General features: G+C 44.4%; 3 protein-coding genes across 8 annotated transcripts in view; 2 read left to right on the forward strand and 1 right to left on the reverse strand.

Moving 5' to 3' along the window:
- The window catches only part of RBBP5 (RB binding protein 5, histone lysine methyltransferase complex subunit), a 39,982-nt gene extending 30,483 nt beyond the window's left edge, over positions 1-9,499 (forward strand). For 4 of the 6 annotated variants that reach the window (XM_079107368.1, XM_079107371.1, XM_079107373.1 and 1 more), the window contains one exon: positions 7,456-9,499. In XM_079107368.1, coding sequence (XP_078963494.1) covers positions 7,456-7,484 — 29 coding nt within the window. In that variant the 3' untranslated portion in view covers positions 7,485-9,499. The remainder of the gene's footprint in view (positions 1-7,455) is intronic. The other 2 variants (XM_079107369.1, XM_079107372.1) reach the window with 1 other exon arrangement.
- A 138-nt stretch (positions 9,500-9,637) lies between these two features.
- TMEM81 (transmembrane protein 81) lies at positions 9,638-13,319 on the forward strand. The gene has a single exon (XM_079107374.1). It carries the CDS (start codon positions 11,046-11,048, stop codon positions 11,874-11,876), a length of 831 nt encoding a protein of 276 aa, XP_078963500.1. The 5' UTR covers positions 9,638-11,045; the 3' UTR covers positions 11,877-13,319.
- Positions 13,320-15,498: 2,179 nt separating this feature from the next.
- Positions 15,499-22,293, reverse strand: part of CNTN2 (contactin 2) — a 30,737-nt gene continuing 23,942 nt past the window's right edge. The window contains exons 19-23 of the mRNA XM_079107352.1: positions 22,073-22,185; positions 20,973-21,159; positions 20,557-20,669; positions 19,963-20,131; positions 15,499-19,542 (exon numbers count right to left, since the gene is read on the reverse strand). Coding sequence (XP_078963478.1) covers positions 19,433-19,542; positions 19,963-20,131; positions 20,557-20,669; positions 20,973-21,159; positions 22,073-22,185 — 692 coding nt within the window. The 3' untranslated portion in view covers positions 15,499-19,432. The remainder of the gene's footprint in view (positions 19,543-19,962; positions 20,132-20,556; positions 20,670-20,972; positions 21,160-22,072; positions 22,186-22,293) is intronic.

Below are 22,293 nucleotides of genomic sequence, written 5' to 3' on the forward strand. Positions count from 1 at the left end.
TTGGTTTTCCCCTTTTTTATATGATTGAGGAATTTTTATTGGAGGATGGAGAGCCATTTCAATTTCCTATCAAATATTTGCTAACCTAGGCTAAATGGTCTTTTGTTGGAAAAATATTAATCAAATTGGAATCCATTTCTCTTTAGATGTTGAGTTTTAGTTTAGTGTTTTATATATAAGCACTACTTGAATTAATACAATACTCTCAATTTTTTGAGGCTAATGAGTAGTCTCAAGGCAGGACAGATAAAATATTAATGGTTGTATTCAGGTTTTTTTCCCTCCTGCTTACACAAGTTTTAATCAAAATTGTTAATCTGTCTACAGTGATATATGATGATAAGCACTAGAAAGCAAACAGAATTTCTTATTATACTTTGTCAGTTAATCATTGTATGTGAATCTGACTTACATAGAGAAGCAGAAGACAGATTGAATTAGTCATTATTTGGAATATTCCCCCCAAAGTGTGCTAGATTTAGACTTTAGTTTTTCATAGCCCAGTACCATACCACTGTGTGGCAACATTTTTTCCCCCACAACAGTATACTTCACTGTTAATCAGTTATCACCATCACATTCAGTCCTCTTAAGGCTCTGCCTATATTATAAAATATACCCCGCAAAACTAAGCTTTACAACTGATAATAAAACCATGATAAAAGTTATAAGAATTCACAACTAGAAAGCCTGCACTATAATATATACTCAATAAAATATTTCATGAAAAAGTGAAAAAATAAAATTGAAAACCAGCAAAGGGAGAAACTATACTAGGAGAATTGTCAATCAAAGGAGAAATTAATTCACATTTAAAACCAGAAATAAGTCAAAATGACAGAATAAAATGATTTCTCAATAATAACATTGAATGTAAATGGCCTAAACTCATCAATCAAAAGACATAGACTGGCAGATTGGATTAAAAAACAAGACCCAATAATATGCTATCTCCAAGAACTCACCTCATAGGCAGAGATATCCACAGGCAGGAGGTAAAAGGACAGGGAATAATCTATCATTCACATGAATCTCATATCAGATAAAGTGAACTTTAAGCCAAAGCTAATCAGAAGGGACAAAGGTCATTTTATCCTGCTTAAGGGAATTATACAGCAACAGTATATAACAATCATAAATATTTATGCCCCAAACAGTAAAGCATCTACATACATGAAACAAACCCTTCTGAATACCAGAATCAAATAGACCACAACGCAATAATACTGGGTGACTTTAATATACCTCTCTCATCACTGGATAAATCCTTCAAACAAAAACTAAGAACTAAAAAATACAATTAATAATTGAGACTTAACAGACATATATAGAATATTTCATTTATCAGTGCTGAATACACTTTCTTCTCAGCAGTATACGAATCCTTCTCTAAAACAGACATTTTCTTAGGCCACAGAGCAACTTCTGACAAATATAAAAATACCTTGCATTCTATCAGACCATAATGAATGAAACTAGAAATCAACAATTAAATAAAAAATAGAAGCTACTCTTAACACCTGGTGACTAAATCATGTGTTATTGAGTGACCAGTGGATGGCAGAAGAAGTCAGGGATGAAATTAAAAATTACTTAGAGGTGAGTGAGAGTAGTGACACAACACATCAGAATCTCTGGGACACTAGGGAAGCAGTTGGTTCTAAGAGGAAACTTCATTGCAAATGAGCTCATTCATTGAAAGAATAGAAAGTAACCAAATAAATAACCTAACATTACATCTCTAAGCCCTAGAAAAAGAACAAATCAACACCAAAAGCAGTAGAAGACAGGAAATAATTAAAGTCAGAGCTGAAATCAATGAAATTGATTTCAAAAACAATTTTTAAAAATCAGCAAAACAAAAAGTTGGTTCTTTGAGAAAAATAAATAAAATTGATAAATCCTTAGCCAAGCTACCCAAGAGAAAGAGGTAAAAACTCAAATCACTAAAATTCATGATGAAAAAGGAAATATTGCCACAGACACTACTGAAATACAGACATAATCAGAAAACTGTTTTGAAAATTTATACTCCAATAAAATAGAAAATCTTGAAGAAAGACATCGACAAATTTCTAGAGAAATATGACCTACCCAAATTGAATCAGGAGTCCACAGGTAATTTAAACATATCAGTTTCAAGCAGTGAAATTGAAGACACCATCAAAAGCCTACCAACAGAATCCCAGGGCCAGACAGATTCTCAAGCTGAGTTCTACCAGACCTTCAAAGAAGAACTCATACCAATCTTTCTCAAACTATTCCATGGAGGGGCTGGGGAGATAGCTCAGTTGGTAGAGTGCTTGCCTTGCAAGCACAAGGCCCTGGGTTCGATCCCCAGCACCGCGCCAAAAAAAAAAAAAAAAAAAAAAAAAAACCTCATGATCAAATTATTCCATGGAATAGAAAAGGGGGGAACCCTTTCAAACTCATGAAGCTAAAGAAAAAGACACATCAAGGAAAGAAAACTTCAGACCAAAATCCCTGATGAACTTAGATGCAAAAATTCTTAATAAAATACTGGTGAATCACATACAGAAACATATTAAACAGATAGTGCACCATGATCAAGTGAGGTTTGTCCCAGGGATGCAACGTTGGTTCAGCATATGAAAATCAATAAATGTAATTCACCACATCAGTAGACTTAAAGACAAGAATCACAGGATTACCTCAATAGATGCAGAAAAAGCAATTGACAAAATTCAGCATCCATTCATGTTCAAAACACTAGAAAAACTAAGGATAGGAGGAACATATCTCAACAGTGTAAGAGCTAGATACATTAAACCCAAGGCCAACATCCTTCTTAACGGAGAAAAATTGAAAGCATTCCATCTAAAAACAGCAACAAGACAGGGATGCTCTTTTTCACTCTTTTTATTGAACATTGTCCTTGAAACCCTTGCCAGAGCACTTGGGCAAAAGAAAGAAATTAAAGAGAGATCCGAATTGGAAAAAAAGAGCTCAAACTTATCTCTATTTGCCAATGACATGATTCTATATTTAGAAGACCCAAAAACCCCCACCAGAAAACTTCTAGAACTCATAAATGAATTCAGCAAAGTAGCAGGATATAAAATTAACACCCCAAGTCATTGCATTCCTGTACACCATTGATGAATCAGCTGAAAGAGAAATTAGGAAAACTATCCCATTCAAGATAGTCTCCAAAAAAAAATTACTTTTCACAGGCATTGTCAACAGAAATTGCAGATCAGTATAATTGACTAGATATAAATAAAGGTGATCTTTCCATAGCCCACTTCTTATACAAGCTGATGCTACTACAGAAGGAACAGTTTAAAGTTTAAATAGGTTTCCCTGACCAAAGAACTCAAATGCTTAAGGAGATTTAAAATGTGACCACACTGGGCTGGGGTTGTGACTCAGTTGCAGAGCACTTGCCTAGCACCTATAAGGCAGTGGGTTCTATCCTCAGCAACACATAAAAATTAATAAATAAAACAAAAGTGTTAGTTCCTAAAAATAAAAAATAAATATGACCAAACATATTCAATTTGTTAAAACTCCTTAGGATGTAGTCTCCCACTTTCTTTAAACCTGTCTTTAATTAATCTTGTGCTTTTCAGTAGGAAGTGGTGGTAAATAAACCATTTAAGTTGGGTTTTTTTTGTTTTTTTTTTTACTCACATTTTCTTCAATAATACAATAACTTCAACTTTGAATTCTAAGTGATATGGTCACTGGACAGTAACTGTCTAAATGAGAATTAAAGTAAACATGTTGGAAGGTTTACTCGGCCCTGAAGGAATGGACTTTTTTAATTCCCTAAAATTCTTAATTACTGAATATATTAATCAGTGTTATTATCTTAGTGACAGAAGAAAGTTTACAGTAAAAATTTGAACTATATGTGGGGTATATGTATTTTAGTATTTTTACAAATCAGCATTTTAAAGCCTCTTCTAGAAGAGCAGATATTGCTCTTGGGGACCTATTACAAGTTTTTTCTTGCTGATTTTGTTGATAAGGTTAAAGGTGGGACTGACCTCACTGTATGTTAAAGTAGCAGGGTGCTTCCTACTCGACTTTTTTATTTTCTACTTATTTTTGTTAGGCACCAGAGTGGATCAACCTTAAGTATAGAGGCAGCTCCTTTAACAGCTTTACCCCTTACAAGGGCTAGGGGAGGTTTTCCCATGGTCGGGCCAGAGTGATGGTACATTCTGTAATAGAGGCGAAGAAGGACATAGATGACTGCAAGCATTTCCCCAGTTCCTCATGGTTGCATGCATTGCATACTTACCATCTGATCTATCTGTTGTTCTTCCCGTTTTTTCTTTTTTCGCCTTTGTTCCTCAACTTTATTTGAATGGAAATCTCCAGACCAGATATGACCAGTTTCAGAGTGCTTAAGAGCAGGATCATTTTAAAAAAACAAACACAAAAAAACCCAACTCAACAGGGGGGTTGCAGCATGCAATGGTTCAGGGCCCTCAGGAGCGCTGCTAGTTTTATTGACTAACTGCAGTGTAGTTCAGATCTTTGTGAATGAAGGCTGCAAGTTGGGCTAAGACTGGATAATCACAACTTTGTCAGGAGTAGTGTTTTAGGATAACTTACCAGATCTTGGGTGTGGGATTCTTTGGTTGAGGGTTGGAGCTCATCCATTGACACAGTCATCTTGAGGAGCCTGAGCAGGCAAAGGCTGATTGGCACACAGCCCTTCAAGACCCCTGAGGGAAACTCTGGCATCTGGATCTCATGTTCTTCCACAGAAGATTTTCAATAAAAGATTACCTTAGGGATTTTCAATAAAAGGCAGTATGCAGTCATTGTTTTCCCACCAGATATTAAGAAGTGAAACCTGATTCAGAATGCCTGAGGCTGAACTATCTTTAAAAAATCAATCTAGTCCAAGAGTTTTCATGTTTTGTGAATCCTCTTTTTTTAATTCAGCAACTTTTGCTTTAAAACTAGATTGTTTGAAGGCAAGGTTATAGGTGAAGGCTGTGGTGCTTCCCAAGCTAGATGGGTGGCAACTGTTTGGTGATACCTGCAGTTGACCAGTTACTATAAAACATATTCCACAAAATCCTGACTAGCCCTCAGAGCTGCTGCGTGTGTTGGGAGATGATGCATTTCAAGGGGAGATTGGAAGACAAGGACAAGTGAACCACTGTTGAATTCATCTGGACTCTGGAGATACAGAACAATCTTTGCTGTCAAATAGCTCATGAGTGTTGGATTAGCAGCTGAGGGCCAACATTCCTGAAGACAGTTTCTGTGTGGAGTGAGGACCCACCAGCGAAGCATGGCAGAAGTAACTCTGAGCTCAGGACTTCCCAGGGAAAGGCCAGGCTGGCAGATCAGTGCCATCTATCAAATGTCTGCCCCTCAGTTACCTTGGCTACTCTCCAGAAGAGAGTCCTGGAAAGAAACTGTGAGCAGACTCACGTTTCCCTGTTGCCTAAGAAGCAGGGCTCCTGTTGCCATCAGGAGCACAGTAACACAAAGGTGTGGTCTATCACATACATGACCTAAAGGCCTCATGGGATGGTGGGCATGAAGGGGCTGGTGTGCACCCCGGCCTGTTCTAGGTGGCAAAAGCTAAAGTGAGCAGAGCTGCTACTTCTGGGGGCCGACAGGCACCATGCAGATTTTCCTGCCTTGGGCCACTCTGCACTACTGCTCCCTGATGCTGCCCCACCATCTGGGGCTTTGAACCACCTTCAAGTCACAGAATCCGATTGTTTTAATCACTTGTTAATGAGTAAGGTGTGTGTTTTGTTTTCTTTTCATGAACAGTCTCAGACTAATTTATGAAATCCTGCTAAAATCAGATAAGCTAGTTGGATATTCTTTCTCTTTTTATGTGATATTAGCTCACTAAGGTAGGGTTTAGAAATCATGATCCAGCATTCTCTTAAGCCACACTGGATCAGGCTGCTATTGGGAGGTACCAAAAATAGCTGTTCATATTAAACTGAATTTTCCTTAATATTATATTACTGGAGATTTCCTTTATGTTGCAGCTAAACAATGTGTTCCCTTCAGGCAACTGCTGCGGGTCTCCTGTATTGCTATTTCTGTATATATTACCTTGCTTGGTATCGTGCGCTCTGGTTTTGTTCTGTGCCTAATGCCTCAACAAGCCTGTGTATGTATGTATGCATGTCTTTTCACAAGAATAAGGATGTTACTGAAATAGAACTGCACAGATAATTAGGATAAGGTGCTTATTAGTCAATTCGAGTGGCCATTATTAAAGCTGTTCATTTGTGATCAAGCCACTTTCTCCCATCATGATTTAGGCTTACAGTGGCAATCTTGTATCTCTAAACTGTTAAAACTAAATTGATCAGGGTACCTATGGGAAAAATCAGTGAGACTAGCCTTTATGTGATAATGGCACAATGTTGAGCTTTGTGGAGTATATTCTTTAATCTTAAGATTTTTTAAACACAAACTCAAGAAATTCAATATTATGTTTTATGTTGGGAGTGATCTAAAAACCAGGTGCTACATAAACTTTTTATCTAACTGAACTGTAAAAATTTAAATTTGATTTAACAGTGTAGCATTCAGTAAAGAACTTGTATTCAGTAGAGAGTTTTGTATCTTGTCCTAATTTCAGGCTGTTCTCAGGCAAATGTGAATATAATTTTATAAATGCTAATTTTCATTTGTACTGGAACTTTGAAATCAGGTTAAAGCAAGTTTTTGTAAATGGGTAGTTTCCCTTCATAACTTGGGCAATTATTTTTTTTTAACCTTTTACCTTCAAGCAGTGTATTTTCTCCCATTCCAAGTGACTCCTGAGAGGGTTTTCTTCACCTTGTTCTCTTTTTACACTTCCTAGTTTGTAATTTCACAACAGCTCGTTTGAGAACATCCCTAAGAGGTTGAACTGCTTCTGTGAAGTAATCAGGGAAGCGGTCATTTGATTTTACTGTTTAGGATTTTGTGTATCAGTCATTTGTTGGTACGTAGAAACATGGACACGGACAATAGCTTTCATTAACATTTCACCTTATTTGGGCTTCTCAGATGATGGAAATGTTACTTAAGGAACAGTGGTTCTTGGACAGGCTTTCTCATTCACTGTTAATCATTTAGTGACTGGTTAATCTAATATGTAAAAAGTTCAGTACCCAAGAATTTCCTTTCTTCTATTTATTGCATGCTTTTGATTATTAAGCATTCTTTTTAACACTGTAGAGACTGGCTAGCAGCTTAGCTTTACTCCACACCCCCATCCCTTAGGGACAGTACTGAGAAAAGTGTTAGAGTGGGGATTTAGGATTTAGATTACTTGTTGCTTCAATAAAGAGTAATTGGGAGTTGGAGTTGGTTGTAATCTTTCCTTAAAAGGAGGACATTCTTGGCCCATGTATGCTTGGAATGCAGCATTCAGCAGTATTTCTGTTCTTAGAAGTAACTGATCTGAGTTGATGCTAAAAGAAATCTTTCTGTGTCTAATCTCTTTAGCAGGAGGAGCAATTTCAGAACTATTGTGAAGACCTTGAAGTTCTTCGTTCTTCCCCACTTGCCATCAGGTGGCCTCTGGACAGTGTGGTCAATTATTTGAGATTGACTTTAATTTAAAACAAAGGCCTCTGCCTCCCACCCAGGAGGTGGAAGGAGTGAATTTTATGTTTGAATGAAGAAAGTGAATTATGGAAGAAGAGTATATGTCCCTTACCTTCCCTTTCAAGCGTAAGTCCAAATAGGCTCTCAGGAATGAGGATTTGTGAAGACATCCAGTAGGAGATTTGACTCACTTAAACTTCAACACTTGGTTATGTTGCTGGAGAAAAGATACACGTTTTGTTCATCTAGCTATAGTACCCAGCATCGTTTTGACACATCATTTCCTATCTCCTGTTTGCCTTCCGTCCTCAATGCATGTCCTAGAGTGACTTGTTCTTTTCTGAAATTTTGTTTCCAGTATCCTAGGAAAACTTCTGTTGCATTTTTAAATGTACCCTATCCCAGATAACTCCTGTCCATATTGTGTACAAAGGTTGGGCAGAAAAGAGGGTGAGTGAAAGATCTCAAATTTACAGGAAAAGAAGAAAGATAGGAAGGCCCCCTCTTCCTGTCATACCACATTTTGCTCAAGAAGCTGGTCCGTAGAAGATTCAGGGTTTTTCCTTGCATTGCATGTTTCTTCCAGTATTGGTTCAGTCTCATTAATCATGGTTTTTGAAGATAACTAGTTTTATCCATCTCCAGCAAAGAATCATCAACAATTTATATTACTTTATCTGTGCAGGCTTCCAGAGATGGAAACAGACCAAGGTGTTTCTTAACAAGCTTCTTTTTTATTGGGGTGGGGGAACTTGTGCAAGGACTAAAGTACAAACTCCCAAATCAAAGTAGCAAAACAGTTCAAATCAAAGATCAAGGTAAATTTTTTTTGATTGTTAAGAGTGGAAACCTGTCCCCATCAGCCAGTGTGTCTTTCCCCTCTTGCATCCGTGCATCCATGCTCCTTTTTCTTACTGTGTTTTCCAGTCACTTCCTTTCTGTGAAAGGTTGCTTAGCATTTTTTTCCCCTCTTTCTTTTTTTCTTTTGCTATTCTTTAAATAAAAAGTAGCAGATTGGATGGATGTGTACATTAGGTGTTTGAAATTTTCTGAAAATCCAGTCAGGAAACCAGGTGTAGGAGGGGTTTAGTAGCCTCTCTGGGTAGAACTTTTAGCTGACCCAAAGTGCTTATCCTGGATCATCATTTTCTCAGTATTTTCAAAGGAGAATTTAAATACTATGATTATTGGGAAGTCTTTATCAGTTGGTGGATGCTCCTTTGGGTAGCCAAACACATTGATTATTTTTTAGATTGTAGGATAGAAATCAAAGTAGAACACATCAGTAAAGGCCTCTTTTTCCCATCCCATCTTTCAGAATATATATATTTTTTATTTTTCCCAGAAGTCAAAGAAAGAACTTTCCCTGAGTTAGTTGCAAAGATGTCTCTATTTTTAGTTGCCACCGCTGCTTCTTTAAGTGCTCATTTTGTGAATTTCTCGTGAATTGGAAAGTGGTTAGGGTTGGCAGGTGGTTCACTGAACATGTTTCTCTTTTACAGACATATCCATTCCAGCTCTCTGTGCTGCACACTGCAGTAGTATGGAAACTGATACAGAGGGTTTCTGCCTTACTCCCATGTATGAAGGAGTTTGGTTTCCTCCACCCATGCATTTGCTGTTTGTACTCTGTCCACCTGCTTAACTGGCTACTGAGAAAATCAAATCCTGTCAGATTGTCTCTGGCAGCAGCTTCTAATAATTATTTATGGTTTTGGAATTTTTTTTTTTTCAGCCCCTAAAACCATCTGTCTGCTTCAGTTTGAGTTTCTTAATTTGTGTAATGTATGTATATTCTCTTCTTCCCTTTTGTCATCTTCTCCCTGCCCCCCATTTTGTTTTTAAAATGTTCTGTAGTTTTGTACAAGATGAAACGTAGCCTTGGGTACTTCTTGCTGAAGCTTTAATGCTTTGTAAATAAAATCGGATGTTTATTAAAGAACAGGTGCAGATGTTCATTTGTAAACACTGATCACCTCTGGAGCCACTGTGCTTTCATATACTGGAGAATGTGACTTTCTGTGTTGGTCTTAGAGCCCAACCCTTATGGAACAGAGCTGGAGAGCATCATGGGGTGGGGTCACAGAATCTAAATCTAATTCTGCCAAGATTAAAAATAAATGAATTGAAACAAAAGGTGTCATTAATCAAAAGGATAACCTCGGGTTGATCTCTTCAGATTTTTAACTTAGCATAAGTTATTTAATTACTCTGAAGAGGCCATAGTTCTAGGCATTCTGGAAGTTACAAAAAATGCATGCCAGGAGGTTCCAGGCTTCCAAGGACCTCTCTTAGTCTTAAATTCCTCTTTATTTGTCTTTTTTCCTGCATTAATTAGGTTTAAAATCCACTAACTACTCATTGTCTCCTCAAGAATAATATGTTTCAAAGTCTGATTTATCAATGCCAAATCTGAGTCTGTTTATTAATCTTTTGTCATGTCACTGAGAACTTGTCTTTGACCTCATAACTGTTTCCTGGCAACCCTCATCAGCCTAAGGAATCAGTGAGACCCCCCTCTGTTCTGTGGGGCAAAGGAAGCAGGCCCAGATGCAGTGTCTTACATCCTTTGGCTCAGCACATGCCTTGGGTACCCTGGGAAAGAAGAGACCCTTCAGCAGGGAAGGGCGCTGCCTTTGATGGCCTCACTTGTTCATCTGATAAGGCATCTTGGCCCTTGCCTTCATGAATTTTCTTTCTTTTTTAAAATTCCTTGTATCTGAACAGTGCTTCACACTTCATGAAAACTGAGTGTTTTCATGTGCTCTATATCATTTGATCGTCAAATGATCTCCGTGAAATAGGTGGGGAGGACTTCATTTATGGAGGAGGAAACAATTAGAAATTCAGAAAGGGTAAGTCACTTGCCTTCCAGTCCAGAGTTCTTGATCCTTTTTATAGAAGGTTTAGGAGAATTCACAGTAAATAATTCAAGATATTGATCTAGAGCTTAATTTGTTTAACCATCTGTTTTATTTTCTTATTTGATCAGATTCAACTTGGGAATCTTGAAATCTTTAATTTATCCCACATGGGAGGGGAGGGAAAGGGTAGGGAAATGTAACTTCATTTAGAAATTCACTTGTCTGTTCATCTGTGGGCCTCATACATGCTAAGAAAGTACCCTAACACTGAGCTAATCTCCAGCTCTCCATCTGTGTCTTTTCAAGAGGTGAATTTAAATCCATTAAGAAGATCTGAAAGGAATGGAGACTGGTGTTCATTAACGAGCATAGATAGTAAAGCAGCAACAACTTCATGATTGGTTTTTTTGTAGTTTTGTTTTTTCTGCCTTGGGACTTCACCTCTGAGTAAGGACTGGGCTTTTGTGTATCTGGTCGCATTGTTTAATTGACAGTGCATGCATCACATTATCTCTTAACTTTGAAGGATATCCCATGTTGAAGGAATTCTTTTATGATACATAGAGAATTCAATTGGAATACCCAGAGGATGCTGGCTCAGGGTGGTGAAATGCCTGTAGAGACATGAAGACTCTGGCCACTGGTTTTATCCTCACAAGTCTGGTGTTGACTGTCTACCTGCCATTGTTGGTGACTTCGCCTAAAACACTGCCCATCCCTAAGAAGCTTCAGAGAGCTGTGGGGAGAGTTATTGTCAACACCACAACCTGTACTGTCACTTGCGGCCTTGGCTACAAAGAGGAGACCGTCTGTGAGGTAGGCCCTGATGGAGTGAGGAGGAAGTGTAAGTCTCAGCGCTTGGAATGTCTGACCAACTGGATCTGCGGGATGCTGCATTTCACCGTTCTCGATGGGCAGGAGTTTGAGCTTAGCTGTCTGAGTTCAGACATCCTGGAGATTGGACAGGAAGCATTCCGCTTCACCTGGAGACTTGCACGGGGTATCATTTCCACTAATGACGAGGTCTTCAAACCCTTCCGAGCCAAATCCTATTTCGTGAGATTTAAACCTGCCCTGGAGTCTGATTCTGGGACATACCGCTGTGATGTGCAGCTGCTAAAAAACTTGAGATTTGTGAAGAGGCTCTATTTTGGACTGAGGGTCCTTCCTCCGAAGTTGGTGAACCTAAATTTCTATGAGTCCCTTACTGAGGACCAGAAGTTAGTAGATGAGGGCTTGGAGGTTAATCTGGACAACCATTCCAAGCCTTTCCAGCCGAAGTGGCAAAAGAAGGTGGCATTGGCTTTGGGACTAGGAATTGCTGGAGGAGTGGTTGGTGGTGTATTGGTGAGCATTGTGCTCTGTGGTATGCAGAGAGGGACCTACCGCACTGAGAGTCACATGAACTTACAAGCCTTGCTCCCGAGGGACTGGCAACCCAGAAAGCCAGGCTAGCTTTTCAGGGAATGTTCTGGGTGTCAGGTAGTGAATTGGCTAGGAGGGAGGCTCCCACTGCCAAAAGACTGGGCGAGGGGCATGGAAGGAGCAGCCTCATGATAGTTGCGGGCGACCATGACTAGCTTGTTTGTGTCCCGCAGGGGTCTCTGTTCCACATCTCCCTGGCTGCAAGTACATCTCACTGTCTGCAGGCATCCCACTGTTCCTGGGAAGAGTTCTGTCTTCCAGACTTGCATTCTGTGTAGCCCCTGCTTCCCCACCTCCATCTCCTCTCTTCTAGCAGCTTACTCAGAAGGATGTAGTAAATAGCTTTCCTAGTGAAAACATTGTTTTCTTCTTCAATAAAAATAATTTACAATAGCTATACGGAGACCTAGCCTTTTTCTTTCTTGCATGTTTAAATGGTCCCATAGTCAGCCTGGCTTTAATTTCCTTTCAATTTCTTAGACCTCAGACAAATTGCTTTCTAGAGGGCCCATGCCCATAGGTAGCAGAGGTCGTTAGTAATGACACCTGACTCAGGTATGTTAGTAGTCACTAAATATTAATAAATTACCTGCCCTCCCTGTCCTCCCCAGGTGAACCGTATGTGTTCAATGTTAAATTGAATTTCCTTGTAAAACACGGATCCTTCACCTGATCGTTGAAACAGTTCTGTGGCTTGCTCCCTACTCCTTTATGCTTTCCTTGCTCAGTGCCCTGAAGTTCGTGCTCTTGGAAAGGTCAAGTGAATGGGTTTCTGATATCAGCCAAAGCTCCCAAGGGAGGACTCACACCTTCATTCTTCCATAGGAGATCCAGCCTTAAGACTCTTGGGGGCCATTGAGCCTGTCTGAGATAATTGGCTTATGGAACTGTCAGGGAAAAGGTTCTTGGCCATCCAGCTGAGCTGATTCTAGTGAGTTGTAGCATTTCTTCCCCTCTCCGTACTCCAGCTACACCAGTAGAAAACCAAAGGCCGGTGGTTCTTTCCCCCGAGCCATGTGTCAATCACCTGGATGATGTTTTGGAAAATAAAGATTCCTGAATCCCAACCCTGGATATTCACTTTAAATTATAGTCAGAGGGTCCTTATTATTTCCTTTACTTTTAAAACTTTCAAACCCAGAGAAAAGTTGGAAGAATGGTTCATGGTCACCCATAAACCATTTGTCTAGGTTCATCAGTTGACAGCTTTTTGTCACAGCTGCCTAAATTATAGATTTTATGAACCACTTGAAAGCTAGTCACAGACATTGTGACCCTTTATTCGAAAGTAAATCAGGTATGCATTTCCTTATAAGGACATTCTCCTGTATAAATATAATACCTGTACCACACCTAAGAAAATGAACAATTCCCTGTCTTCCATATAACTTATGTTCAAGTTGTCCCAATTTTCAAAATATCGCTTTTTGATGTAATTTTTGATCTAGGATAAAATAAAGGTTCATGTATTACCTTCAATATTTTCTCAAGTCTTAATTTTCAACAGATCTGTATGTCTGTGTATTTTCTCATGACATTGATATTGTTGAATTTCTTACTTTGTTGGAGGGGTACTGGGGGTTGAACCTAGGGGTACTTAACCACTGCAGTATATCCCCAGTCCCTTTATTTATTATTTATTTTTTCGTACTAGAGATTGAACCCAGAGGTACTTTATCACTGAGCTACATGTCCAGTCCTTTTATTTTTTATTTTGAGATAGGGTCTCACTAAGTTGCAGAGACTGGTCTTGAACCTGTGATCCTTCTGTCTCAGCCTCCCAGGATTCTAGGATTTCAGGAGTGCACCACCACACCTGGTGTGACATTGATTTTATTGAAGCGTCTGGCTACTCCAGTTGTATTGGGTGGTGTCCCACAAGCTGAATTTGTCATTTTCACATGATTAGATTCACAAGAAATGAGTTTTAGACATTTTTGACAAAGAGCCCTATATAGAACCATACTTAATACGTCACATTAGGAGGCTCATGGTGTCAGATTGGCCCACTATTGATGATGATAAAATACACATGCAGAGATCATGAGTTCAAAGCATCTTTTTTTAAACATGTTTTTAGTTGTAGATGGACACAATATCTTTATTTTCTTTATGTGGTGCTGAGAATTGAAACCAGTGCCTCACATGTGCAAGGCAAGTGCTTTTACCACTGAGCTACGCCCCCAGCCCCTCAAACCATCTTTTTTAAAGGTTTTATGGATAGCTCTGATACATAGCTAAGATTGAGAATCTCTAGCTTAGGCCCATGGATAGGGAGTTGTCTTTACTATTGCTGTTAAAGACCTTAAGTTGTACACATACCCTTCCCCCTATCTCCACACCTCAGGGGAGTTCAGAAGATGACTCTGGCCTGGGAGAGCTACGGTCTGTGCTAGAGCAAGCTAACACCTTTTGCAGGCCTCACCTTTGAAATAGATGATCATGAAGGTGCAGTGAGATCTGTGAGGTGAACTGAATGAAGTACTGAAGTTTGGAAATGTTGTTAATGATTCTCTACTTCAGTACTGTTTTTGCTGAAGCATTTGGGAGATAGCTTGCTGTCCTTTAAAGATGGGAAACAGTATCTTAATTTGTATGTAATGAACTCAGTATTTGCTGAGGACTGCTACTTGCTGTTTTCAAGATGGAGAGACTGACACTCAGAAGAGCTAAATAGCCTGCAGCATTCATTTGCAAACCAGCGGTCAGGGATACTATTGCTCTGCTCTTGGGTTATTGCCCTCTGTGTGTTGGGCTCTTGAACTTTGACTCAGGATAGCAAATTCCTTGACTCAAGGGTTTGGGCAGGGAAGAGCATAAAAGACTCAAAAGTGTTTCTAAAGACAAACCCAAGTTCAGTTAATCGAGTTCTGTGTATATAATCTGCCTCTAGAGGGAGAGGCTGACTGGACTAAAATTTAGCTTCTATAGTGACCTGTGCTCCCAACATCCACTTGGGGTGACCCTGTTGTGTCAGACTGGTGTTCACAAGGGTCCTTTCTCATGCTGAACACGCCCTGCGCAGAACGCTAAGTGCTCAGCACAGGGGTCTCTGCTCACCTTAATCTCCTTCAAGAAAACTAAGACAGCACTGGGCGCTCAGTACCTGTTTTGCACTGAAAATCAAATATGGGGCCACATGTGCGTCCCAGAGCACGTCCCATCTGTAATGGAAGTTGCATCAGGGTTGGTTGAATGTGTGAGGTGAAGCTGCAAACTGAGTAGTAATCACAACCTTTTGGCTGCAGAGAGCAGAGGCAGCAGTCACGTGCTCACCAGTTGGGGCTCACAGATCTCTCTGAGGAGAGAAGATCTCCCTTTGGGACCACTGAGTCAACACCTCAATGTCTTAAAAAGTCAGGGGACCTTAAAACAGTTCCATCACAGGCTTTGTTTGCTGCCACTGTGTTAGATGAAGCCATTCCATCTGGCAAAGTGCCTGCTGTGCTCTGCGTCACCTGCCTGAGTCTTCTGGCCGTTTTCTCCCCTCCCAGGACTGGCTGAAGTGATGTGGACTGTGTATGCTAACTCCTTAGTATTGACTGTGTGGAGGCTGAAGGCATTGGCGAGAGAGGCCTCTAAGGTTACAAAACAGGACAAGGAGGTGTGCTACAGGCAAGTGATAATAAGAACCCACAGCTGCTGCCAGCCAACAGATTGAGAAACCAGCTTTATTTAAGAACTGCCTGCTACCAGAGTCAATAAATAACGACCATACAAGAAGTACAAGAGCAGAACGGTGGGCCGGCGGAAGTGGCTCCATTTGAATACAAGCTGTCAGGTCAGTGGTCTGTGAGGCCCTAGCATTTGCCAAGCCCTGAGCGTCTCTAAGCTGGGCAGTCCCTGAAGCAGGTGGCAAGTTGGAGGCACCTTGGGCCAAGGCAGGATGCACCCCATCCAAGGGCACTGAGTGCCTTAGGCCTGGGGCCGCCTGGGACTCTGGGCAAATCTGACCCATCTTGTTCCCCTCCAGTTTTCCTTATGGCCCTGCCTTCCCAAAGCCTATGGCCATTATATACAAGTCCGTGGGGCACTGCCCCTCCTCCCCACTGGCTCCTAGGTGCCCATGTCCACGGAGCTTTTGAAGTCCCTTAGAAAAGAATGCCCATCTGATCACCCCAAATTACTCCAGGAGTCTTTAGCCCAGGTTAGTCTGAGCTGGGGAGACAAACATCACACCTGTGCCACGGGTACTACGCCTGTGACGAGCAGGAACCCCATTAGTGATCTCAGTTTGACACCAGGAAGAAAGGAGGAAAACATCTTTAGCCACCTGGGCTCTTGCCCAGAGTGCAGGCTGGATGGCTTTGGGGACTGCCAGGGGGCAGTGCATGCTGGGGAAGGCACTGGGTTGCCACCACAACTTCTGGGTGACCGTTGCTCCTTAATGGCTTCCTTTAAGACACAAGAACCACAACAGACAGCATCTTCCTATGCTTTGATTCTAAGAGTCTCAGCTCTGGAAGGACAGCAGAGTCTCTGTCCTTCCAGTCACAACTTCACCTAACCTAGACTACACAACACTCCAAATTCCTCCAAGGTCCCTAGAGAAATAACTGCTTGCTTATTCCAGGGTCTCATGGCAGAAGCTTCTTCTGATGTCTAACTTGAGTCTCTCCTGTTACTTTATTAAAGAAAAGAAAAAATCCCCCACCCCCTGCCCCCCTGGCCTTGCTGCTCCCTGGCGTCACCTAGGATTTGCTGCCCTGAAAGAAAGTTGAAGCTGACCTGCAAGCCCTCACCTCCGCGGGCGGATGCAGAGAGCTCCCGTTCTGTAGGCCAAAGGGCAGAGTGCTGTTGCCTGAGCCCCAGTGCCCACCAAACAGCCGGTGCCTGTCTCCCCAGCCCTGAAGAGCCATCTGGCTGGCTGGCCCTAGTCCTCGGGGCATTTACTCGCCATTAAGCTGTGGGGCAGCAAAATGCTTGTTTGTAGCTGCCCCCTGGCTGCTTCCTCTCTCTGGGGCTCAGTATGTGAGAGAAAGGAATCCAGAATTGAGTCAGGACTGCAGCAGGATGAACCCCCTTTAGCTCCCCCAGCCCATCCAAGCAGAGAAGACAAAAATCAGAGGCCCCTCAGGCAGGAAGGGACTCTGGGAAGCTGCCTGATCTAATCTGTTCCTCCAAGCCACCCCAGCAAGAGGCTATTCCATTTTACAAGCCTGCAACCTCAGTCACATGAAGTCTCATGCTGCAGAAACATCTGCTATAATATAGTTCTATGGTTCTGTCCCCCAAGCAAATTCTGCTTGTGTAGCAGTCAGGTTTTCCTGGTATAAAACAAAACAAAACAAAACCTTGCTGGGTTTCCCAAGCAGGCACCCTCCCCGTCTTTCTAACGGACCTCATTAGAGGTAAGGTACCTGACGGTGAGTTCTCCTTCAAGCTGCTTCCCTGGTTAGGTCCCGCGCCAAAGCAGCTCATACTGTCCCAACAACTAGGCTCCCTGTCTCCCCTGCTGCAGCCTCAAGCAGTGTGGAAAGAATCAGATAAACCTTGGAGAAGCTTATTTCAGTGTCCCCTTTCTGATGAAGAACTGGGCACAGGCCAAATCATAGCCAGCAGGGCACAAAGAGATGCTAGGCCAAATTTGGGGTCCCCGTGAGGGAGAATGGTTGCTGAGCTAAGTCCGTAGCCCTCGCAGTCCTAAGCTGCGGGAAGTTGGGTGTGGGGTGGCAGGGAGAAGGTGTGTGAGCGGACATTTTTAAAAAAATTGTACTGGGTAAACATCAACATAAACCTGCCCAGGAAAATAGAGCAGGACTTAAAAGTTTAAAAAACCATAACAAAATAGAGCTCTAACTGTAAACTACAGAAAACTGGCCCAGGGAGCTTCAGGGGCAAGTGCCCTTCAAGATGCCTGTCACACTGCTCCCAGAAGTGAGGGTTCCCTGGCAGAGTGCAGGCCTTGGGGTTTCCTGGTTGCATTGCCATTGCTGCCTGGATTCAGGGACTCTGTCCTTGCTTTGGTCTCTTCTTGGAGCAAGGGTAAGGGGTCGGGACTTCAAGTCGGTACTGCATGTCGAGTCCCCAGCAGAAGCCAGGCTCAGAAGGCAAGGAAGGCCGGGACATCTCGTGGGATATCCATGCCTTGAGCTGGGTCCAGCTATGCAATCCTCGTGGTCACCAACTGGGACCCTTGACACAGACTGTTCACCCCCTACTGGCCTTGACCACCTTCATTACTGGGCCACAGCTGTTCAGCACTGCCTCCTCCTTCTGCAGAGACAGAGCCTTGAATAGGCAGGTAGAAGAGTTGAGTTCTAGTTCCATCCCCTCTACTTATAGGCCTCGTGACTTAGGGAAGTCCCTGACCCTCTCTGGACTTCCAGTTCCTCACCGGGTAAGGGCAGGGTGTGGACAACTTGAGCTCTCAGGCCTCTTACAGTCTGCTGTCCATGACTGGCAGCACACCTGAGCCCATGGCGGGATGTCCCCTTTATTAGCCCCTCTTTCTTCTGGGGAATGCAAAAGAGCAGTCCAGGCAGTCTAGGGAGTGGGGCTGTCCAGGCGGTCAGGTTTTCCTAGGAGCAGGCAGGGTCACATTGATCCTTGCCTGTCTCAGAAGCCTCCAGAGGCCAGGACAGAGAAAGACTGCTGCGCTGAGGGTGGCATCTGGGGCCTGCAGTGGGGGAGGGATGGCCACAGGTCTGCAGGCAGAGCTGGCGGGGAAAGGGCAGGTGAGTGCCTGCTGGTCTCCTGCCCTAACCTCAGAGGGGCTGTGCAGGATAAGTCTCAGTGGGGGACTTCCCCAAGATGAGCCCTTTAGTCCCAGCCACCTAAGGTGGCTCTGTCACTCAGGATGACAGGCTTGGGTTGGCAGTGTTGGCTGAGAGGGCAGTGTCGCCCAGATGGTGCCTGTACCTCAGGCTCAGGCTGGTGCCCCACTCCACCAGGCGTCCCAGCCTCCCAACCCTTCTTAGCTCCCAGCCCCAGAAGTCTGGAGTCCCGTCCCTCAATGCTGAAGGGGCTCAGGCGTCCCACCCCCGCATCAAGGCGAGAGTTCTCAGCCGCCCAGGCAGGCAGGGGCTGCTCGGGCATCATGGAGGACAATGCCAGGGCCCGACTGTGTTACTGCTCAGCAGGAGGACGAGGAGAGGTCTTGGTCCCAGGGTTCATCCTCTACTTGGTTGAGGGAGGTCGATGTTTATGCTTTGTCCCATTTCCTTGGCCCGTTCGTGCCCAGTGTTCCCACAGGGCCCAGGACTCTGCTCTCAGGTGACAGAGTCTCCATGCGGACTCAGAGTGCCATCTCTTGCCATTTGAAAATACGCATTAAACCCCTTTCTTCCCATGGGCTTGGGTCTTCCATCCAGGACCCGTAGAGGCCCAGTGTTGGGTTCAGTATCCTCATGGAAGTCGCTGCCTAGTTCATCTTGATTTAAAGAAAAAATTCCTCCATGGTTCTGTCCTGTGGCAGAATCTGAACTACCCTACCTCCTGCGCAAAGGGTGCTGTTTCAAGTAGGTGTTTAAAACCAACCACTCTGGGCACAGTGTAGGACCACCTTGGCATGGGAAAGGGCAGGGGCCAGCTGGCTGTGTCCATCGGAGGTGGGTTCTAGTTCTGCTGCAGGAGGAGCACTGAGCTCAGAGCTCCAGGTAGCCAATGAGGATCAGCATCGCCGCCGAGTGGGAGAGGATGGCGCTGGGCTGTGGGGCTGGGCAGACTGCCGCGTCCTCCACCATCATGCTCGTGCCTGAAACCAGCAGAAGTGCGGCCGAGTCAGCAGGCCTGGGGCTCCCCCTGCCCCACGCTCACCACGGATCCAGATCTTTCCTAAGGGGACACGCGGTGGGGAGCACTGCAGGCCCCAGAGGGCCCATGGTGCCTGGTATCCTCAGTCCTATCCCTACAGTTTGCCGGGGCCTTTGTCCTTCGCTACAGCCTCCTTTTGTACCCAGTGAAAGAGGCTCCCTCCCTTCCCCGCCCCGGGGCTGTTTGGAGGGTGGGGGAGGGTGGGCGAGGGTGGGTTTTGGCTTTGCACTGCTTTGGTTCCTGCCTGGCTTTTCCATTCTCCTCGGGGTCTAGGTTGGAGGTGGCTCGGTGGGAATGATCCCTTCACCAGTGTCTGGTGAGCCCTGATACTGCGGGGGGATAGGGTGGGGAGAGGCAGCACCTCCATTCCTGACGATGTGCACTTCTGCCGGGATCCCATCCCCTCCGGGTCCCGTGGTCCGAATCTGTACGAGCGCGTGGCCAATGTCTTCAGGTACCGGGATTTCTATCCAGTTCTTGCCAGTAAGGTGGAGTGTGGGAGTCGGGTGTAAGTCATTCTGGTACAGCATCTAGGAAGAAGGTTTCCGAGTGGCGTTTCCTTACGCCAGGGCAGATCCTTCTTTCTGGCCCAGATCTAGTCCCTGGGGGGAGCTCAGTTAGTTTTGTCTCCTCACCCCTCTTGGGGTTTGCCATCAGCCAAGCTCCTCATTGGTGGGAGGTGAGCTTGCAAGTAGCTCAACTGTGTTTGGAGACTCCTGAGGCTGGGACTCCACCCAGCACCCCCCCCCACCTCCGCTGCCCCTCATCCCTGCCTTTCCACAGCAATTCCATCGGTTTAATAGTCTCTACTCTAGCTGGAGATCAACCCTGCTCTGCAAGCCACACTCTGCTTCTGTCTCACTCAGATCCCTCTTGCTTTAGATTGTAGTTTTCGTGTTCACCAGAAAGACCAGAGCTGTTTCCACCATCCAGGCCTGATGGATTTCTTCCTCACCTTATAGCCAGTGACTGCGGACTCATTTTGGAAAGGGATCACAGCATCCCACTTAATGCTAAGACTGGAACTTGAGAACGTCCAGGAGATGTTGCCAGGAGGTCGCCGGGGAGCTGCCAGGGGAGGGAGAGTTGGCGAGACCGCCACAGTCCCCTGCCCACCCCCCTCAGCATCAGCCAGCCCTTCTCCAGGTGTCTGCCTGTGGTAGTTACACCCAGAACACGGTGCCGCCAATCCCTAAGAGACACAGTCCACAAAAGCCCAAAGGTTGGAGAAGAGCTAGGCTGTGAATTCTACCTCATTTTCAGCAGCGCACCCCTTGTTTCTGTGGACTAGAGATGTGTCTTATCGCTGGAGAGAGAGTGATCCTGGAAGCACCCCCAGCACCCCGCCTCACCCCTGGCAGGCAGACTCACGGGGTTTCATGGTTGTGGCATTGGCAGGAGGACTGGCAGGCCCAGTGCCAGCTCGGTTATAGGCCCGCACGGTCACGTGGTACTTGGTGTTGGGGTGGAGGCCAGTGACTCGGGCACTAGAGTCCAGCCCTGCCGTCCTCACTCTGTCAGCAGCTGCTTCTTTGTCCCCAGCTTTCCAGTAGCGGATCTGAAGGGGGCAGGGGTACCCTAGGGTCAGGGGTCAAGCTCAGGATCTGCCCCCAACATTCTGTTTCTCTCTGCCTCAACCTGGTCCTGAGACTCAGTCTTTTGAGTCTTACAATTCGGATACTTAGTCATAAGCACCCAGACAGCAGGGTCACCCAGTACTGGGTCCAAGAAAGATGCTCAATACATGGATGAGGGAGTGGGTGGGTGAGGGATGATCAAGCGGGGACACAGGCTCGGCCTAGCAATGGCCTGCCAGGACCCGATCTCATCTCAGGAACTCAGGGCTACCATGCAGATTCTGCCAGGGATACGAAATGCACAGTTATATTTACAAGGTAGCCCCCCGGCCCCCTCAAGTTTACGATGGTTGTAAACAAACATGAACCCATTTTCACAGTAGTTGGAATATTAAGAACTGCTAAATATTCTCCCAAATCAAGGAAAGAGTTTGGAATGACCTTCTCCCTCTGTGGCTAAGCACTGACTTCATGGCATCTATAAGTCTGTCTTCCCCAGTGGGTGCCAGCCATGGACTTGGTGCCAAGGATGGAACCCAAAGGCTCTTTACCTCTGAGCCACATCCCCAGCCCTTTTTTAAAAATATTTCATTAGAGACAGGGTCTGACTGAGTTACTGAGGGCCTCGCTAAGTTGCTGAAGCTGGCTTTGAATTCTCGATCCTCCTGCCTCAGCCTCCCAAGCTGCTGGGATTACAGGCGTGCACCCAGCGCGGGCTCATCCATGGGTCTTAGTGAAGCTGCATCCACAGTGCTGCACAGACTGGCTGCTCAGTTTGCCAGGCAGAGAATGAGTGACTCCAGGAAGATTGACAAGTGAGCTGTCAGGCATCCCCCCAAACCTCGAAGCCCCAGCACCCCACATTCCTCTCCTAGGCCCTGAGTTAGTGCTCACCTCGTACCCCAGGAGGATGCCATTCGTGTCCTGCTGCACAGGTTCCCAGGTCACATTCATCTCTGATGATGAGACCCCCTTGGCCCAGACCTTGGTAGGGGACACCCTGGGCTCTGGGGACCAACACAGAATGAGTTTGGATTTTCAGAGCATCCCTGTGTCCTACAGAGCAGCTCCCAACCAGGACTGCTTAGGATTGTGGAGGAGAGCCCAGGGCCCAA

Source organism: Sciurus vulgaris, assembly GCF_902686455.1.
Source record: "Sciurus vulgaris genome assembly, chromosome: 12".
NCBI lineage: Eukaryota > Metazoa > Chordata > Mammalia > Rodentia > Sciuridae > Sciurus > Sciurus vulgaris.

Coding starts and splice junctions, on each gene's coding strand:
- TMEM81 (XM_079107374.1), top strand. CDS start 11,046: ATGAAGACTCTGGCCACTGGTTTTATCCTCACAAGTCTGGTGTTGACT.